Genomic DNA, 14,953 nt, shown 5'->3' with positions numbered 1-14,953 from the left:
TTTTCAGTAATGATCAACAGACAAGAGCATACCTAATATATAGTTCAAAATTATGAATTCTGTTCCTTTAGTTTATCTACTATGAGAATCAAATATTCATCCAAACATTTATTAAGACAATCAAAAGAACATAACATTCTTTATGCAATGAATGATTAATATTCCTGGAAACTCAAACTTCATTGACTTAGCATTCCTTGTCCTGACCAAAACCATTTTTTACAAGACATTGGACCCGTTTAAACTTTCAGCACCTTAAGGTGGAGACTGGCAGAGAATCAGCATAGGGAGGACATCAAGGTCAACGTCAGCAAGCAAGGCAACCACTACTCAAATTGTGGTGCTAGGGTACTACAAAGGACCTGAACAGATGTAATTCAGAAACTAAGAGACCATGGATGCCAGCCTAGACTAATATACCCAGCAAAAGTTTCAATCATCATAGATGAAGTGAACAAGACATTCTAGGACAAAGCCAGATTTAAACAATACTTATCCAGAAACCCAACCTTACAGAAAGAACTAGAAGGAAAATTCCAACCTAAGTAAGTCAGATACACCCTCAAAAACACAGGCAATAGATAACCCCACAGCAGTAAGCCCCAAAGAAGAGAACTACACACACACTACCATCAAAAAATAAATAAATAACAGGAATCAACAATTGCTGGACACTAATATCCCTTAATATCAAAGACTTAATTCACCTATAAAAAGACACAGGATAACAGAATGGATATGAAAACAGGACCCATCTTTCTGCTGCATACAAGAAACACATCTCAAATTCAAAGATAGACACTACCTAAGAATAAAAGGCTGGGAAAATATTTTCCAATCAAATGGTCTTAAGAAGCAAGCAGGTGTAGCCATCCTAATAACCAGCAAAATAGACTTCAAACTAAAATCAATCAAAAGGGATCAAGAAGGGCATTACATACACATCACAGGAAAGATCCACCAAGAAGAAGTTTCAATTCTGAACATTTATACCCCAAACACAAGGGCACCCACATATGTAAAAGACACATTACTGAAGCATAAATCACATATAAAACCCCACACATTAATAGTGGGAGACTTCAACACCCCACTTTTACCATTGGACAGATCTCCCAAATCAAAACTTAACAGAGACATAAAGGACTTAATTGATGTCATGACCCAAATGGACTTTATCGATATCTACAGAACATTCCATCTTAACAAAAAAGAATATACCTTCTTCTCAGCACCCCCACGGATCCTTCTCTAAAATCAACCACATAATTGGCCACAAAGCAAATCTCAACAGATACAAAACAATTGGAATAACCTCCTCTGTTCTGTCAGACCACCATGGTTTAAAGTTAGATTTCAACAACAACAGAAACTACAGAAATCCTACAATCTCATGGAAACTGAACAATGCTCAACTGAATCACCAATGGGTTAAGGAAGAAATAAAGAAAGAAATTAAAGACTTCCTAGAGATCAATGAAAATGAATACACCACATACCCAAACTTATGGGATGCTATGAAAGCAGTGCTAAGAGGGAAATTCATAGCACTGAATGCCCACGTAAAGAAGCTGGAGAAATCTCACACTAGTGACTTAACAGCACAGCTGAAAGCTCTAGAACAATAAGAAGCAAAGTCAACAAGGAAGAATAGATGCCAGGAAATTATCAAATTGAGAGCTGAAATCAATAAAATAGAAACAAAGAGAACAATACAAAGGATTAATGAAACAAAGAGTTGGTTCTTCAAGAAAGTCAACATGACAAGCCCTTATCCAAACTAACCAAGAGCATCCAAATTAACAAAATCAGAAATGAAAAGGGGAACATAACAACAGACAATGAGGAAATCCAGAGAATCATCAGGTCAGACTTCAAAAACCTCTACTCCACCAAACTGGAGAATCTAAAAGAAATGGATAATTTTCTGGATAGGTACCACATACTTAAGTTAAATCAAGAGCAGATAAATCATTTAAATAGTCCAATTACCCCTAAGGAAGTAGAATCAGTCATTAAAAGTCTCGTAACCAAAAAAAAAAAAAAAAAAAAAAAAAAAAAGGCCAGGACCAGATGGTTTCAGTACAGAATAGCTAGGCATTTTGTAAAGGTTCAGCTTGGGTCAAATTTTCAATTTCAGAGGAATAGGTAGTTATAAATATAAACACATATTGAACTGGATCTGGTGGTGCATCCTTCTAATCCCAGCACAACTCAGGCAAAGGCAGGTGGAACTCTTTGAGTTGAAGGCCTACATATGAGTGAGTACAAGTAAAACCAAGAATACATAGTATGACCATGACTCAACAAAACAAACTACAAAAATTGGAAACTATGGCATAACATGATTAGAAATGTGGGCTAGGTCTCTTTATCCTCTTTTATTTTTTCTTTTCTTCTTCTTATTATTAAGAAACTTTGTGGGCTGGAGAGATGGCTGAGAGGTTAAGAGCACTGACTGCTCTTCCAGAGGGACTGAGTTCAATTCCCAGCAACCACATGGTGGCTCACAACCATCTGTAATGAGATCTGGTGCCCTCTTATGGCCTGCAGTTATACATGCTGTATACATAATAAATAAATATTTTAAAAAAAAGGGGGGCTGGAGAGATGGCTCAGAGGTTAAGAGCACTGATTGTTCTTCCAGTGATCATGAGTTCAATTCCCAGCAACCACATGGTGGCTCACAACCATGTGTAATGAGATCTGGTGCCCTCTTTTGGCATGCAGGCAGAACACTGTTTACATAATAAATAAATAAATCTTTAAAATAAAAAAAAGAAACAAACTTTGTATTCATTATACATACCAACCAGAGATCGCCCCTCCTCACCTCACTATTCCCCAAGCCCAGCCTTACCCACCAATATCCCTTATTCCCACATCCTCCATTTTAAGCTCTCCCATGTTTAGCTTAAGCTAAACGACTGTCTCTAGTTACCAGAGGCCTAGACCATTCCCATGGTGGCTGCATAGGCATGGTGAAACCTCTATTAGACATACACTCAAATGCAGTGTCCGTAAAGAAAGAAACTTTTTTTCCATTTAATAGTATTTTATTATGTAATAGCAATAACAGAGATGACATTACAGGAGGAAATATTTACAGAAACACTAAGGTGCTGGATTAAAGGTGCTCCCCTCATGGCCACTGGAGAAGAAAGGCTGGACAGGGCTTTTTAGGGTGCCAGGGGGGTACCTGTATATTAGGGAACTCTTGGCCACATTTATGAAACTTAGACATCCATTTTCACAATCCAGGAGCACCCCAACCCGGCCCAGTGGCTTCTCCATATAGTGTCGGAATACGGGGCATGTGGTGAGGAGACTGTAATGATTACCCTCCTTCACACACACAAGAAGAAATGCACCCTCATAGTCAATCATTTGTTTGGTATTCCTTAACCAGGAATCTGTACAGACCCCTACAGCCCAGTTCCCAGAGTCCTGTAACTCCACCTCCCAGTAATAGTTCCCTGAGATGAAGTTCAAGGATGCCCAGGAAGCCAAATAGCATCCAACAGAACTCACATGTGTGTGCTTACTGTGAAGTCCAAAGCTGAATTTTCTCAAGACATTGAATAGGTTCATCTTGTAATGGAATGTACTTACATTATCAAAGAAAATGTTAAAGTGGATGTGCTTGTACTTTTCAGTCAGTCCAATGATGGGTAGGGCACTGAGTTCAGGTTTCATACCTTGAGGCATGCTCAGCTGAATTGACTCACTCCTCCTGACCTTGTCATCCACACCCTGGAGCAGTACCACATATGGCTCCTGAGACATTGCCATCAGCTCCTGGTACATTTGTCTTAGTTCTTTGCTCTTTTGGACCATCATGGCCTCACTCTTCCTCAGTTTCCCTAAACCACATTGGCCTTCCATTCTCACACACTCGATATGTTTGGCTTCCTCTTCACAGAGGAATGGATGCAGCTCCCTATACTCTGTCCTGATCATTTGTTCCCGCAGAGTCACATAGTCCATCCACAAAGTTGTTGTTCTGTTCTCTGCCTGGATATTCTCTTCGTTTTCTTGGATCTTCTCCCATAGAGATGCCATCTGCTTCAGAAGTCTTTCCATTTCAGCGTCAGCTGCTGCCTCAATGGGACAATGTGTGTGACCTCTGTGCTCATGGGAGTTAGAGCATGGTTGACAGAGGAAGATCCTGCTCTCAACACAGAAGATCCTCTTTGTCTCCTTGTGGGTCACACACTTATGCTCCTCAGAGCTCAGGTCCTTCATGAGGCTGGCTTGTCTGGCAATGGACACCAGCTTCTTCAGAACAACGTTGGTTCTCATTTCCTTCTGCTGGCACGGTTCCCGACACATAGGGCAGTGGACTGGAAGTTGGCTGTCCTCCCAGGATAGGTGCAGGCAGGCTCGACAGAAGCTGTGGCCGCAGCTGATGGTGACTGGATCTGTAAGGTAGCTCAGGCAGATGAGGCAGGTGAGTTCTTCCCGGAAGGCTTGTGAGATGTCTGACTCCATTTTCCCGCGGAATTGTCTCTGGTCTCAGCAGTGTCTGGAGCGGACACAACAATATTAGCTCACCTCAGTGGTGCGATCCTCAATGTGTGGCCAAGAACGATCTAGCAGTCTAGGAGCCAGAAGGTATGAGAACACACTCTGTCTGGTCTAGAGGAGAATGAAACTCGCTAGACTCTGGAATGTCATTATATACTCTCTAGAGACCACACCCACGTAAACAGCAGTACTCTGATTGGATGGAAGATTCAATTAAATCTATGGCCAATACTCACAAAACAATCCTCCACAACAAGTTCTCCTGAGTCACACATCTTATCTGGGTGTGATAGGTCACACCTTTAATCCAAGAGTCCTTGGGAATGGGCTGTTGAAGCTGGAGGAGTTTTAGTTCAAAGCTTTCTTGGAATATACAGTGAGAACAGAATCTTAAAAAAATAAAGAGCCATTTTACTACAATATTTCACTGTTTCTAAATATTTTGTGATGTGCCTATATTTTCGGTTTACCTTTTTCAACTGAACAGTTAATGATATCAATCTGTGATTTTAGCAAATATCAACATTAAAAAATTCCTAATAATTCCTTGAGAATTTTCTTCAGCTCATTTTTGTCTTATTCACCTCAACTGCAATTTCTTCAAGAATTATTCCTTTTTCAATGCTCTCCCCTTTTGTTCTTTCCTTCTTCCTTTTTTAGAAAGTTCATGGGGAATCCAGGGAGGGATTGGTGGCACACATCTTTGATGTTAACACTCAGGAGGCAGAGGCAGGCATGTCTCTGAAAGTTACAGGGTAGCCTCAACTACAGTGTGCATTTCAGGACAGGCTCCAATGTTAAACAGAGAAACCCTGGGTTAACTCTTAAGAGGACTGGCAGGTAAAGGAAGTTTTGTATTATTTATGTGGCAAGCCAGTTGTTGACATTGAGACAGATTTAGTAATTAGAGAGCATGAGGAATCATAATGAGTATGTTAAGATAGATTCCAAAGAGTGTGTAAAATGAGGATGAGGAAGACATAAAGATTAAATGTAACTTAATAAATCCTAGATGAGTGAAGATGTCCAGTATGTAAATTTATTTGAGTCTTATACCTAGAAATATGGTTCAGATAAGGATTATTCCAAACTGAGTTGGTGGAATCCTAAGAAAGAAGGCACCGACTGTGATATCATTCATGCTCTGGCTCCATTGTAGCATCTTTCCAGGGTTGGAATTAAAATCCCTACAATCACAGGGCTCACAGGAGAGGAGTCCAAGAGCCTATTGATTCCCCTCAGGAAATTTCCTTTGTCTCCAAGTCATTGCCAGATCCTGGAAAGCCTCAACCCTAGTTGATTAGATCATAGGCGCCATTTAGAAACTGCCTTTGAGAACACCAGGGCCAAAAAGGCAGATGGTTTGGTTGCTGTAAGTGAACTTTTGGGGTGTTAGCCAGGCTTTTTCAGAGCTCTCTAATCTTCCTCTCTGGGGGCTCTGAGGATTAGGAAGTGTGGATGTAGGATGAAGGCATCCTGAAGTGGAGGTTGTGTTTTCCCTTTCTTGAATTCTCTGTTAACTCTATGTCCCATTTCTAACTGAGTTAATTCCTTTCCTGATGTCCAGGTTTTTTTTTTTTTTTTTGTTTTTTTTTTAATTCATCACTCATTTAAGATATTATCCATCTATAGTGTGTGTAGTTGGCAAAAATCTTTCACTATTCTGTAGGTTGTCACTTTGTCCCTTGTGATGGTGTCCTTAATGAAACAGATGCTTTTCAGTTCCATTTATTAATTGTTGCTTTTAGTGACTGTCGATTCGGTGGACTGTTTTGAAGTCCTTTCCCGAGTCTATGAGATCAAGACTATTCCCCACTTTCTTTTTCATTAGGTTCAGTATATGTGGTTTTATGTTGATGTGTTTGATCCACATGCAGTTGAATTTTCTGCAAGGTCATAAGTATGGTTGTATTTTCAGTGTTCTGTGTTTTGAGCACATTATCAATGTTTCAGATCAAACATTTACAGTATGATCCTAGAAAAGTACAGTGGTCTACCTCCAAGGGGATGCTGACATAATCCTACTTAAACCCAGGTTTTTGTTGTTGTAGTTGGTTTGTTTGGTGATATTTGTTTGTTTATTTTTTTTGCTTTTTAGGATATTTCTTTTTTTTTTTTTTTTTTTTTTTTTTTTGTCAGACAGTGTTTCTGTGAGTAATGGCTCTGGCTGTCCTGGAACTCACTGTGTAGACCATACTGACCTGGAACTCACAACTTCTTCCTAACTCCTGAGTGTTGGAATTAAGGGAATGTGCCACCAAGGCATGGCCTAAACACAGGGTTTTTAAAAGGCATGTAGACAACAGGTAAGCTACTTCTCTATTTTTTTTTTAATCATTGGCATAGTACCAATCCCTTGACTTTAAATAATTGATTCATTCCATTGAGATTACCAGGAGTCTTTTTCTGTATTTCATTTTTTGGAACATCATTGCCTTGTCTTTATGATTTCTTACTCTTCTCATTCATACTGAATATATTAATCACAAAGCAGAATGGGTCCAATATGAGTTTCTGTTTCTTCCTCATTGAAATCCTGCCTTAAATGGCAGGCACTCACTGTCCAAACAGGCCTTCATCCTCCATCCCCAAAGCACATTAAATCCTTATATGATAATCTGTTATTTAAAGGGGTATACTTTTAGAGAGGTTAATCATAGTGGAAGTTGGAAGCATTGGATCAGAAGATCAAGGACAGCATCACTTAAAACTTAATTCCAGGGACACCAATACTAAGTGGCCCCATTTTTGAAAAGGAAAAAAGAATGGAAAGAGCTCTATCTCAGGTTGCAGAGTCCTTGCTTAGCATGTACTAGGCCCTGGGTTCTATCTTCAGTATGACAGATAATCAGGTGTGGTGTCATATGCCTGTAATTCCAGTACTCAGAAGGCAGAGGCAGACACTAAAAGTCATCCTTAAGTACACACTGTGTAGCAGACCAGCCTGGGATACAAGAAAATGTTTCTCAAAATAATAATAATAGTAACAATAATAATTTTAAGGAACTCAGTTGGGAGTTTAAGCTGGATAGACACCTTGCCTCTTCTCTTAAAGTAGAACCCAGATTCTTTTTAATTTTTTTACTTTTTTTGATTCTTTTAAATAGTTACATATCAGCCATGGGTTCCCCATCCTTCCCCCTACTGCCCTCCCCCACCTTCCTCCCAGCCACTCCCCTCCATTCCCATCTCTTGCAGGGCCAAGACTCCTCTGGTGATTCAATTCATCCTGGTGGATTCAGGACAGGCAGGTCTAGTCCCTTCCTTCCAGGCTGAGCAAAGTGTCCCTGTGTAAGCCCAAGGTTCTAGACAGCCAGTTCATGCACCAAGGACAGGTCCAGGTCCCACTGCCTGGGTACCTCCCAAACAGTTCAAGCTATTCAATTGTCTCACTTATCAAGAGGGCCTGATCCATTTGGGGGCTCCACAGCTTTTGGTTCATAATTCATGCGTTTCCATTAGTTTGGCTATTTGTCCCTGTGCTTTTCCAATCTTGGTCTCAACAATTCACACACTTACAGTCCCTCCTCTTTCTCCACAATTAGACTCCTACAAAATGGGAGCCTAGGAAAGACACAGGGATCGCCCAATGACAGAGAATTGGATGAGATCTACATGAACAACCTGCACGACAGTGGGAATAATGGAGGGCAAGGTATGAGGGAAAAAGATCTTAGCAGAGCAGGAGATCCTAGCTGGATCAAGAACAGAAAGGGAGAATAAGTAATAAGACCATGATAAATGAAGACCACATGACAACAGAAAGAAGCAAAGTGCTAGAGAGGTCCCCAGAAATCCACAGTGATACATCCACTGTAGACTACTGGCAATGGTCGAGAGAAAGCTTGATCTGACCTAGTCTGGTGATCAGATGGCCAAGCACCCTAACAGTAGTGCTGGAACTCTCACTCAGTAACTGATGGAAGTGGATGCAGAGATCCTCAACCAGGTCCCAGGTGGAACCTAGATTCTTAAATGTCAGCCATGATTTCTACTTGTAGGCACGTGTTATTTTCTATGTAGGTGATGCTTATGTTTAGATTCTTGTTGGTTTCCTACACCAATGAGACAATAAATCAAAAGCAAATTAATTCAGTATAGAAGTATCAAATACCACGTGGCAGGAGAGCTTACTATAGTCACCTAAAGGTGATTGCAGGCAATAACAGCCACGAATACTAGGAGACTATAACAGGTCAGGCCAGCCTGAGAAATCTGCCTTCTTGAGAGCATGGTGTGGGGGGAAGAGAACAGATTAGGTGGGCCAGGAAAGAATCCATTCTCATTTGATAATGCACAGATTCATTAATCAAAGTAGTTATTATGAGGACCAATTTCATGAAAGACTGAAGCAGGAACATGACAAATTCAAACTACCCCAGGAGAACTTCATGGAATCCCAACTCAAAGTCAAATAACCAAATAAAAACCAAAATCCAAACAAAGACCCCTGCCATGGCCCTGTGATATTCTTGTGTCATAGTTTTCTTTGTGCTCACAGCTACTCATCACAACCCATCAGCTGGCAGATGTTGAGGATGTAATATGGTTTGAGGGTACTTGTTCCATGTTATGCCCTCCCAGAAGTGCACTTTCACTACTGATTATCAGTTTATTTATCCAGAGGTTGGTTTGTGGAATGAAAACTGAAAACTAACCACTATAACTTAGAAAGATTGAATGGTCCCTTTTTTGACTTTTGGATATTCTGTTCTGTAACACAAATTGCTAAACAGTCTTATTAATAGAGAACCCAGATCCAGATATTGGGGTGACTGTTGATAGATGAGAGAAACAAAACAATCCAGCCATGTTGTTACATCTATGAAATCCTCAGCCTCAAGAGCATGAGTTCCTGTTCCTCACACCCTATAAACCTTGGTGTGCCCCAACATCGCCTCTTGGGATTAAAGGCCTGTGTGCTTCTCAGTCCTGGGATTAAAGTTATGTGCCTCCACTGCATGGCTGTTTCCAGTTAGGGCTTGAAATCACAGTAATCTAGATAGGATTAAAGGTATATGCCACCACTGCCTTCATGTGTGGCCTTCAACTCACAGAGATCTAGATGGATCTCTGCCTCTCAAGTGATAGAATTAAATTGTGTGTCACCACTGTCTGGCCTTTATGTCTAATATTCGCTAGATGTGTCCTATGGTCCCCAGGCAAGTTTATTTGAGTACACAATATATCACTACATTATTTCCTGTGTAAGGGTTTCTAAACTATACAAAAAATAGATAACGCAAGCTAACCACTACTGTGGTAGTTTGAATAAGGACATCGAACCCCCATAGAGTCATATATTGAAATGTTTAGTCACCAGTTATTTAAAAGTAACTTCTAGGGCCTGGAGATATGGCCTGGTCAGTAAAATGCTGGTCCATGCATCGGGACATGAGTTTGAATCCTTAGTCCCTAGAGATTAAGGCACTGTGGTGTGTGTATGCAGTGTCAGCACTAGGAGTCTGCCATAGGTAGGAATTTGTAGCTCACTACGAGGCAGTGGTCAATGAACATTTCTACACTGAATTTGAAGTCCTTTCTCAAAAACTAAGGTGGAGGACAATTAGAGTTTACTCTAGCATCAGTTTCTACTGTAAGTATGCAAGACCAAGCATGTGCATAAGCAACTGCATACACATGTGCACACACTTCCCAAATATGTACAAATGCACACAAACATCATTTGTGCCAAGTAACTACCTTATTTTTGTAGAAATATTCCCTAATTTCAGTTGCTAGTGCTTTGTTCCTTCATATATTCCATGAAATATATCATGCAGAATATAGGAGATGGAATCTGTGCTTTGTTATAATTAATACTTTATATTTATTTATTGGAGCTTTCTATACATTGTAGTTTTTCCCTTTTATTCTGTACACTCTCCAGGGCCTGCAACCCAGCTCCCAAAAACCCTATGGAGAAATATTCTTCCTTATGAATGCCCACCGTTAGCTATGCTTGTTTAAAGGCTTCTTTTCTTTATCTTAAATTAGCCAGTCCACCTTTTGCTGCTGGGCTAATAGAAATAGAAATTTTTCTGTTTTTGTATAACTTGTCTTTACCTCCTATTCTGTTTCTGGCTGGGTAGCTGCTCTCCAGCATCATCCTCTCTTTCTTCTTTTCTCACTCCTTCCTCTTCTCTTATTCTCCTATTTATTTTCACTGCCTGACACTCCCAGCTATCTCTCTCCTGCCTAGCTATTGGCCATTAAGTTCTCTATTAGGCCAATCAGGTATTTTAGACAGGCAAAGTGACACAGACTCACAGTGTTAAACAAATTCTACACTTCTTTGCATCATTAAACAAATCTTACACGGCATAAACACATGTATCCCATCTTCAACTAATACTCCACAGAAGTTTTTCTCTTGTTATTGGTTCTTTATTAAATACCAAAGTCATCCATTATTTTCCTTCATTTCTTCCTAAAGTGCTATCATACCATTTTTATTATTATAAATTTGTAATATTTTTAGACATTATTAGAATAGCTAGACATTTTGTCAATGTTCAGCTTTGGTCAAACATTCAGTTTCAGAGGAAATGCTCTTTATAATTATGAACACATATTGTACTGGATCTGGTGGTGCATCCTTTTAATCCCAGCAATCCTCAGGCAGAGGCAAGTCGACACCTTTGAGTTGGAGGCCTACATATGAGTAAGTATCAGTAAAACCAAGAATACATGGTCTGTCCACGTCTCAACAAATTACGAAATCTGGAAACTATGGGGTAACATTATTAGAAATGTGTGCAACCTCTCTTTACTCTCTTTTCTCCTATTATTATTGTTATTGAGAAATTTTCTATTCATTTTACATACCAACCACAGATCATCCCTCCCCACCTCATTATTCCCCAACCCCAGCCTTACCCACCAACATCCCTTATTCCCACATCCTCCATTTTAAGCTCTCCCATGTTTAGCTTAAGCTAAACGACTGTCTCTAGTTACCAGAGGCCTAGACCATTCCCATGGTGGCTGCATAGGCATGGTGAAACCTCTTTTAGACATACACTCAAATGCAGTGTCTGTAAAGAAAGAAACTTTTTTCCATTTAATAGTATTTTATTATCTAATAGCAATAAAAGAGATGACATTACAGGAGGAAATATTTACAGAAACACTAAGGTGCTGGATTAAAGGTACTCCCCTCATGGCCACTGGAGAAGAAAGGCTGGACAGGGTTTTTGAAGGTACCAGGGGGGTACCTGTATATTAGGGAACTCTTGGCCAAATTAATGAAACTTAAACATCCGTCATCACAATCCAGGAAAACCCCAACCCGGCCCAGTGGCTTCTCCATATAGTGCCGGAATACGGGGCATGTGGTGAGGAGACTGTAATGATTACCCTCCTTCACACACACAAGAAGAAATGCACCCTCATAGTCAATCATTTGTTTGGTATTCCTTAACCAGGAATCTGTACAGACCCCTACAGCCCAGTTCCCAGAGTCCTGTAACTCCACCTCCCAGTAATAGTTCCCTGAGATGAAGTTCAAGGATGCCCAGGAAGCCAAATAGCATCCAACAGAAGTCACAGGTGTATGCTTACTGTGAAGTCCAAAGCTGAATTTTCTCAAGACATTGAATAGGTTCATCTTGTAATGGAATGTACTTATGTTATCAAAGAAAATGTCAATGTGGATGTGCTTGTACTTTTCAGTCAGTCCAATGATGGGTAGGGCACTGAGTTCAGGTTTCATACCTTGAGGCATGCTCAGCTGAATTGACTCACTCCTCCTGACCTTGTCATCCACACCCTGGAGCAGTACCACATATGGCTCCTGAGACATTGCCATCAGCTCCTGGTACATTTGTCTTAGTTCTTTGCTCTTTTGGACCATCATGGCCTCACTCTTCCTCAGTTTCCCTAAACCACATTGGCCTTCCATTCTCACACACTCGATATGTTTGGCTTCCTCTTCACAGAGGAATGGATGCAGCTCCCTATACTCTGTCCTGATCATTTGTTCCCGCAGAGTCACATAGTCCATCCACAAAGTTGTTGTTCTGTTCTCTGCCTGGATATTCTCTTCGTTTTCTTGGATCTTCTCCCATAGAGATGCCATCTGCTTCAGAAGTCTTTCCATTTCAGCGTCAGCTGCTGCCTCAATGGGACAATGTGTGTGACCTCTGTGCTCATGGGAGTTAGAGCATGGTTGACAGAGGAAGATCCTGCTCTCAACACAGAAGATCCTCTTTGTCTCCTTGTGGGTCACACACTTATGCTCCTCAGAGCTCAGGTCCTTCATGAGGCTGGCTTGTCTGGCAATGGACACCAGCTTCTTCAGAACAACGTTGGTTCTCATTTCCTTCTGCTGGCACGGTTCCCGACACATAGGGCAGTGGACTGGAAGTTGGCTGTCCTCCCAGGATAGGTGCAGGCAGGCTCGACAGAAGCTGTGGCCGCAGCTGATGGTGACTGGATCTGTAAGGTAGCTCAGGCAGATGAGGCAGGTGAGTTCTTCCCGGAAGGCTTGTGAGATGTCTGACTCCATTTTCCCGCGGAATTGTCTCTGGTCTCAGCAGTGTCTGGAGCGGACACAACAATATTAGCTCACCTCAGTGGTGCGATCCTCAATGAGTGGCCAAGAACAATCTAGCAGTCTAGGAGCCAGAAGGTATGAGAACACACTCTGTCTGGTCTAGAGGAGAATGAAACTCCCTAGACTCTGGAATGTCATTATATACTCTCTAGAGACCACACCCACGTAAACAGCAGTACTCTGATTGGATGGAAGATTCAATTAAATCTATGGCCAATACTCACAAAACAATCCTCCACAACAAGTTCTCCTGAGTCACACATCTTATCTGGGTGTGATAGGTCACACCTTTAATCCAAGAGTCCTTGGGAATGGGCTGTTGAAGCTGGAGGAGTTTTAGTTCAAAGCTTTCTTGGAATATACAGTGAGAACAGAATCTTAAAAAAATAAAGAGCCATTTTACTACAATATTTCACTGTTTCTAAATATTTTGTGATGTGCCTATATTTTCGGTTTACCTTTTTCAACTGAACAGTTAATGATATCAATCTGTGATTTTAGCAAATATCAACATTAAAAAATTCCTAATAATTCCTTGAGAATTTACTTCAGCTCATTTTTGTCTTATTCACCTCAACTGCAATTTCTTCAAGAATTATTCCTTTTTCTGCTACGCCCACAGCTGTGACACCTGTGTAGCTGTAGCAAGTATGCCGCTGTGCTGGGGTCCAGCAGCTGAAGGGTTGAGGTTGGAGCTTCCCGGAGCGTGGCCTCAAGCGGTTCCCCCACAATCAGCAATCGTCATGCAGCCTGAGGATCCCAGGAAGCCCTGGAGAACCAAATGGCCTTGACGACAGTCCTTGTTGGCACTAATCATGATCTTTCTCTGTATGTCTTATCTGTGTCTTCTCCAGTTAACAGCACAACCAGTACAGGTCGGCACCAGCATGACTGACCCAGGTCACCTGTACCTGGAGCACCTCCATTTATCAGACCAGTGTATAAGGAAGCTCAAAAGACTTCCTCAAATACATCTCTGGGGTCGTTCCTGTTTAGAGTATATGTGCTGCCGAAGCGAGCTCTTGTCAGAAACAGCCAGAAAGCCCAAAAATGAAAGTAAAAAATAAAAATGTTACGAGGGAATAAACATAGCATGCCAGACCCTTCTAGAGAGAAAGAGTTAGAGAAAATTCCCCAGCACACACTTCCCGGGGGGTATACACAGTACTTCTTAGGAGGGAGCTGGTGGACAGCCCCTAGGTGGACCCCCGAAGGTGGAAGTTACCTAGAGCCGCTCCCATATACAGGAAGTTATGATGAAGTTGGGAACAGATGGGTAAATTATGAGAGGAAAAAGAACAGCTTTGAAAGCAAATGGGCATATGATAGTAAAAAATATAACCCAGACTGGCAAGAGTTCGGCTCCCCACAGATGTGGTCACTGGCGCGAGACAGATTTCACAAAATTCTGAGATCATGCCCTCAGACAATAGCCACGGTGAACTCGCGCTGCGGAAGTGATACACAAAAATAGATATGGATGTCTCTTGTTATTGTTTCTTGCTGACTCTGAGTAATTGTAAAAAATAATGACCTGATGTAACCCCCTGCCAAGTTCCTTGATTGTAAAAGTATATAAGCATTGCCTATACAGAAGTAAAATTGCAGCAGCACATCAACACATGTGTCTGTCTGTCATTCTCCTCGCCGATTCCTGACTTCTCCTTGAGCCTTCTCCCTGGTTCTCCCGCAGTGGTGGTCTCCCTCTGGGTGGTCTGCGGCAGGTGGCGCCTCGAACAGGGACTTGAAGGACAGGTAATCATTTCCCCCCTTTTTCTTTCCTCTTCAGAAGTCAGGTACGGTTCTTACCAGGGAGCTGCAGTCCCGCCGGTAAAGGATCACCGGTTAAGTGTAAGTAATCAAGGAGCC

The 14,953-nt window shown here is 41.3% G+C and overlaps 2 protein-coding genes across 2 annotated transcripts; both read right to left on the bottom strand.

Moving 5' to 3' along the window:
- Positions 1-3,114: 3,114 nt before the first annotated feature.
- On the bottom strand, positions 3,115-4,491 carry LOC118593831 (tripartite motif-containing protein 43-like). Its single transcript, XM_036203424.1, has one exon. It carries the CDS (start codon positions 4,489-4,491, stop codon positions 3,115-3,117), a length of 1,377 nt encoding a protein of 458 aa, XP_036059317.1.
- Positions 4,492-11,659: 7,168 nt separating this feature from the next.
- On the bottom strand, positions 11,660-13,036 carry LOC118593830 (tripartite motif-containing protein 43-like). Its single transcript, XM_036203423.1, has one exon. The coding sequence runs from the start codon at positions 13,034-13,036 to the stop codon at positions 11,660-11,662; it is 1,377 nt and encodes a 458-aa protein (XP_036059316.1).
- Positions 13,037-14,953: the final 1,917 nt, after the last annotated feature.

Source organism: Onychomys torridus, chromosome 12 (assembly GCF_903995425.1).
Source record: "Onychomys torridus chromosome 12, mOncTor1.1, whole genome shotgun sequence".
Classification (NCBI taxonomy): domain Eukaryota; kingdom Metazoa; phylum Chordata; class Mammalia; order Rodentia; family Cricetidae; genus Onychomys; species Onychomys torridus.
This window is presented reverse-complemented; position numbering and strand designations above follow the sequence as displayed.

What these genes read in the sequence shown, in the direction of transcription:
- LOC118593831 (XM_036203424.1), bottom strand. Translation starts at nt 4,491, where the DNA reads ATGGAGTCAGACATCTCACAAGCCTTCCGGGAAGAACTCACCTGCCTC.
- LOC118593830 (XM_036203423.1), bottom strand. Translation starts at nt 13,036, where the DNA reads ATGGAGTCAGACATCTCACAAGCCTTCCGGGAAGAACTCACCTGCCTC.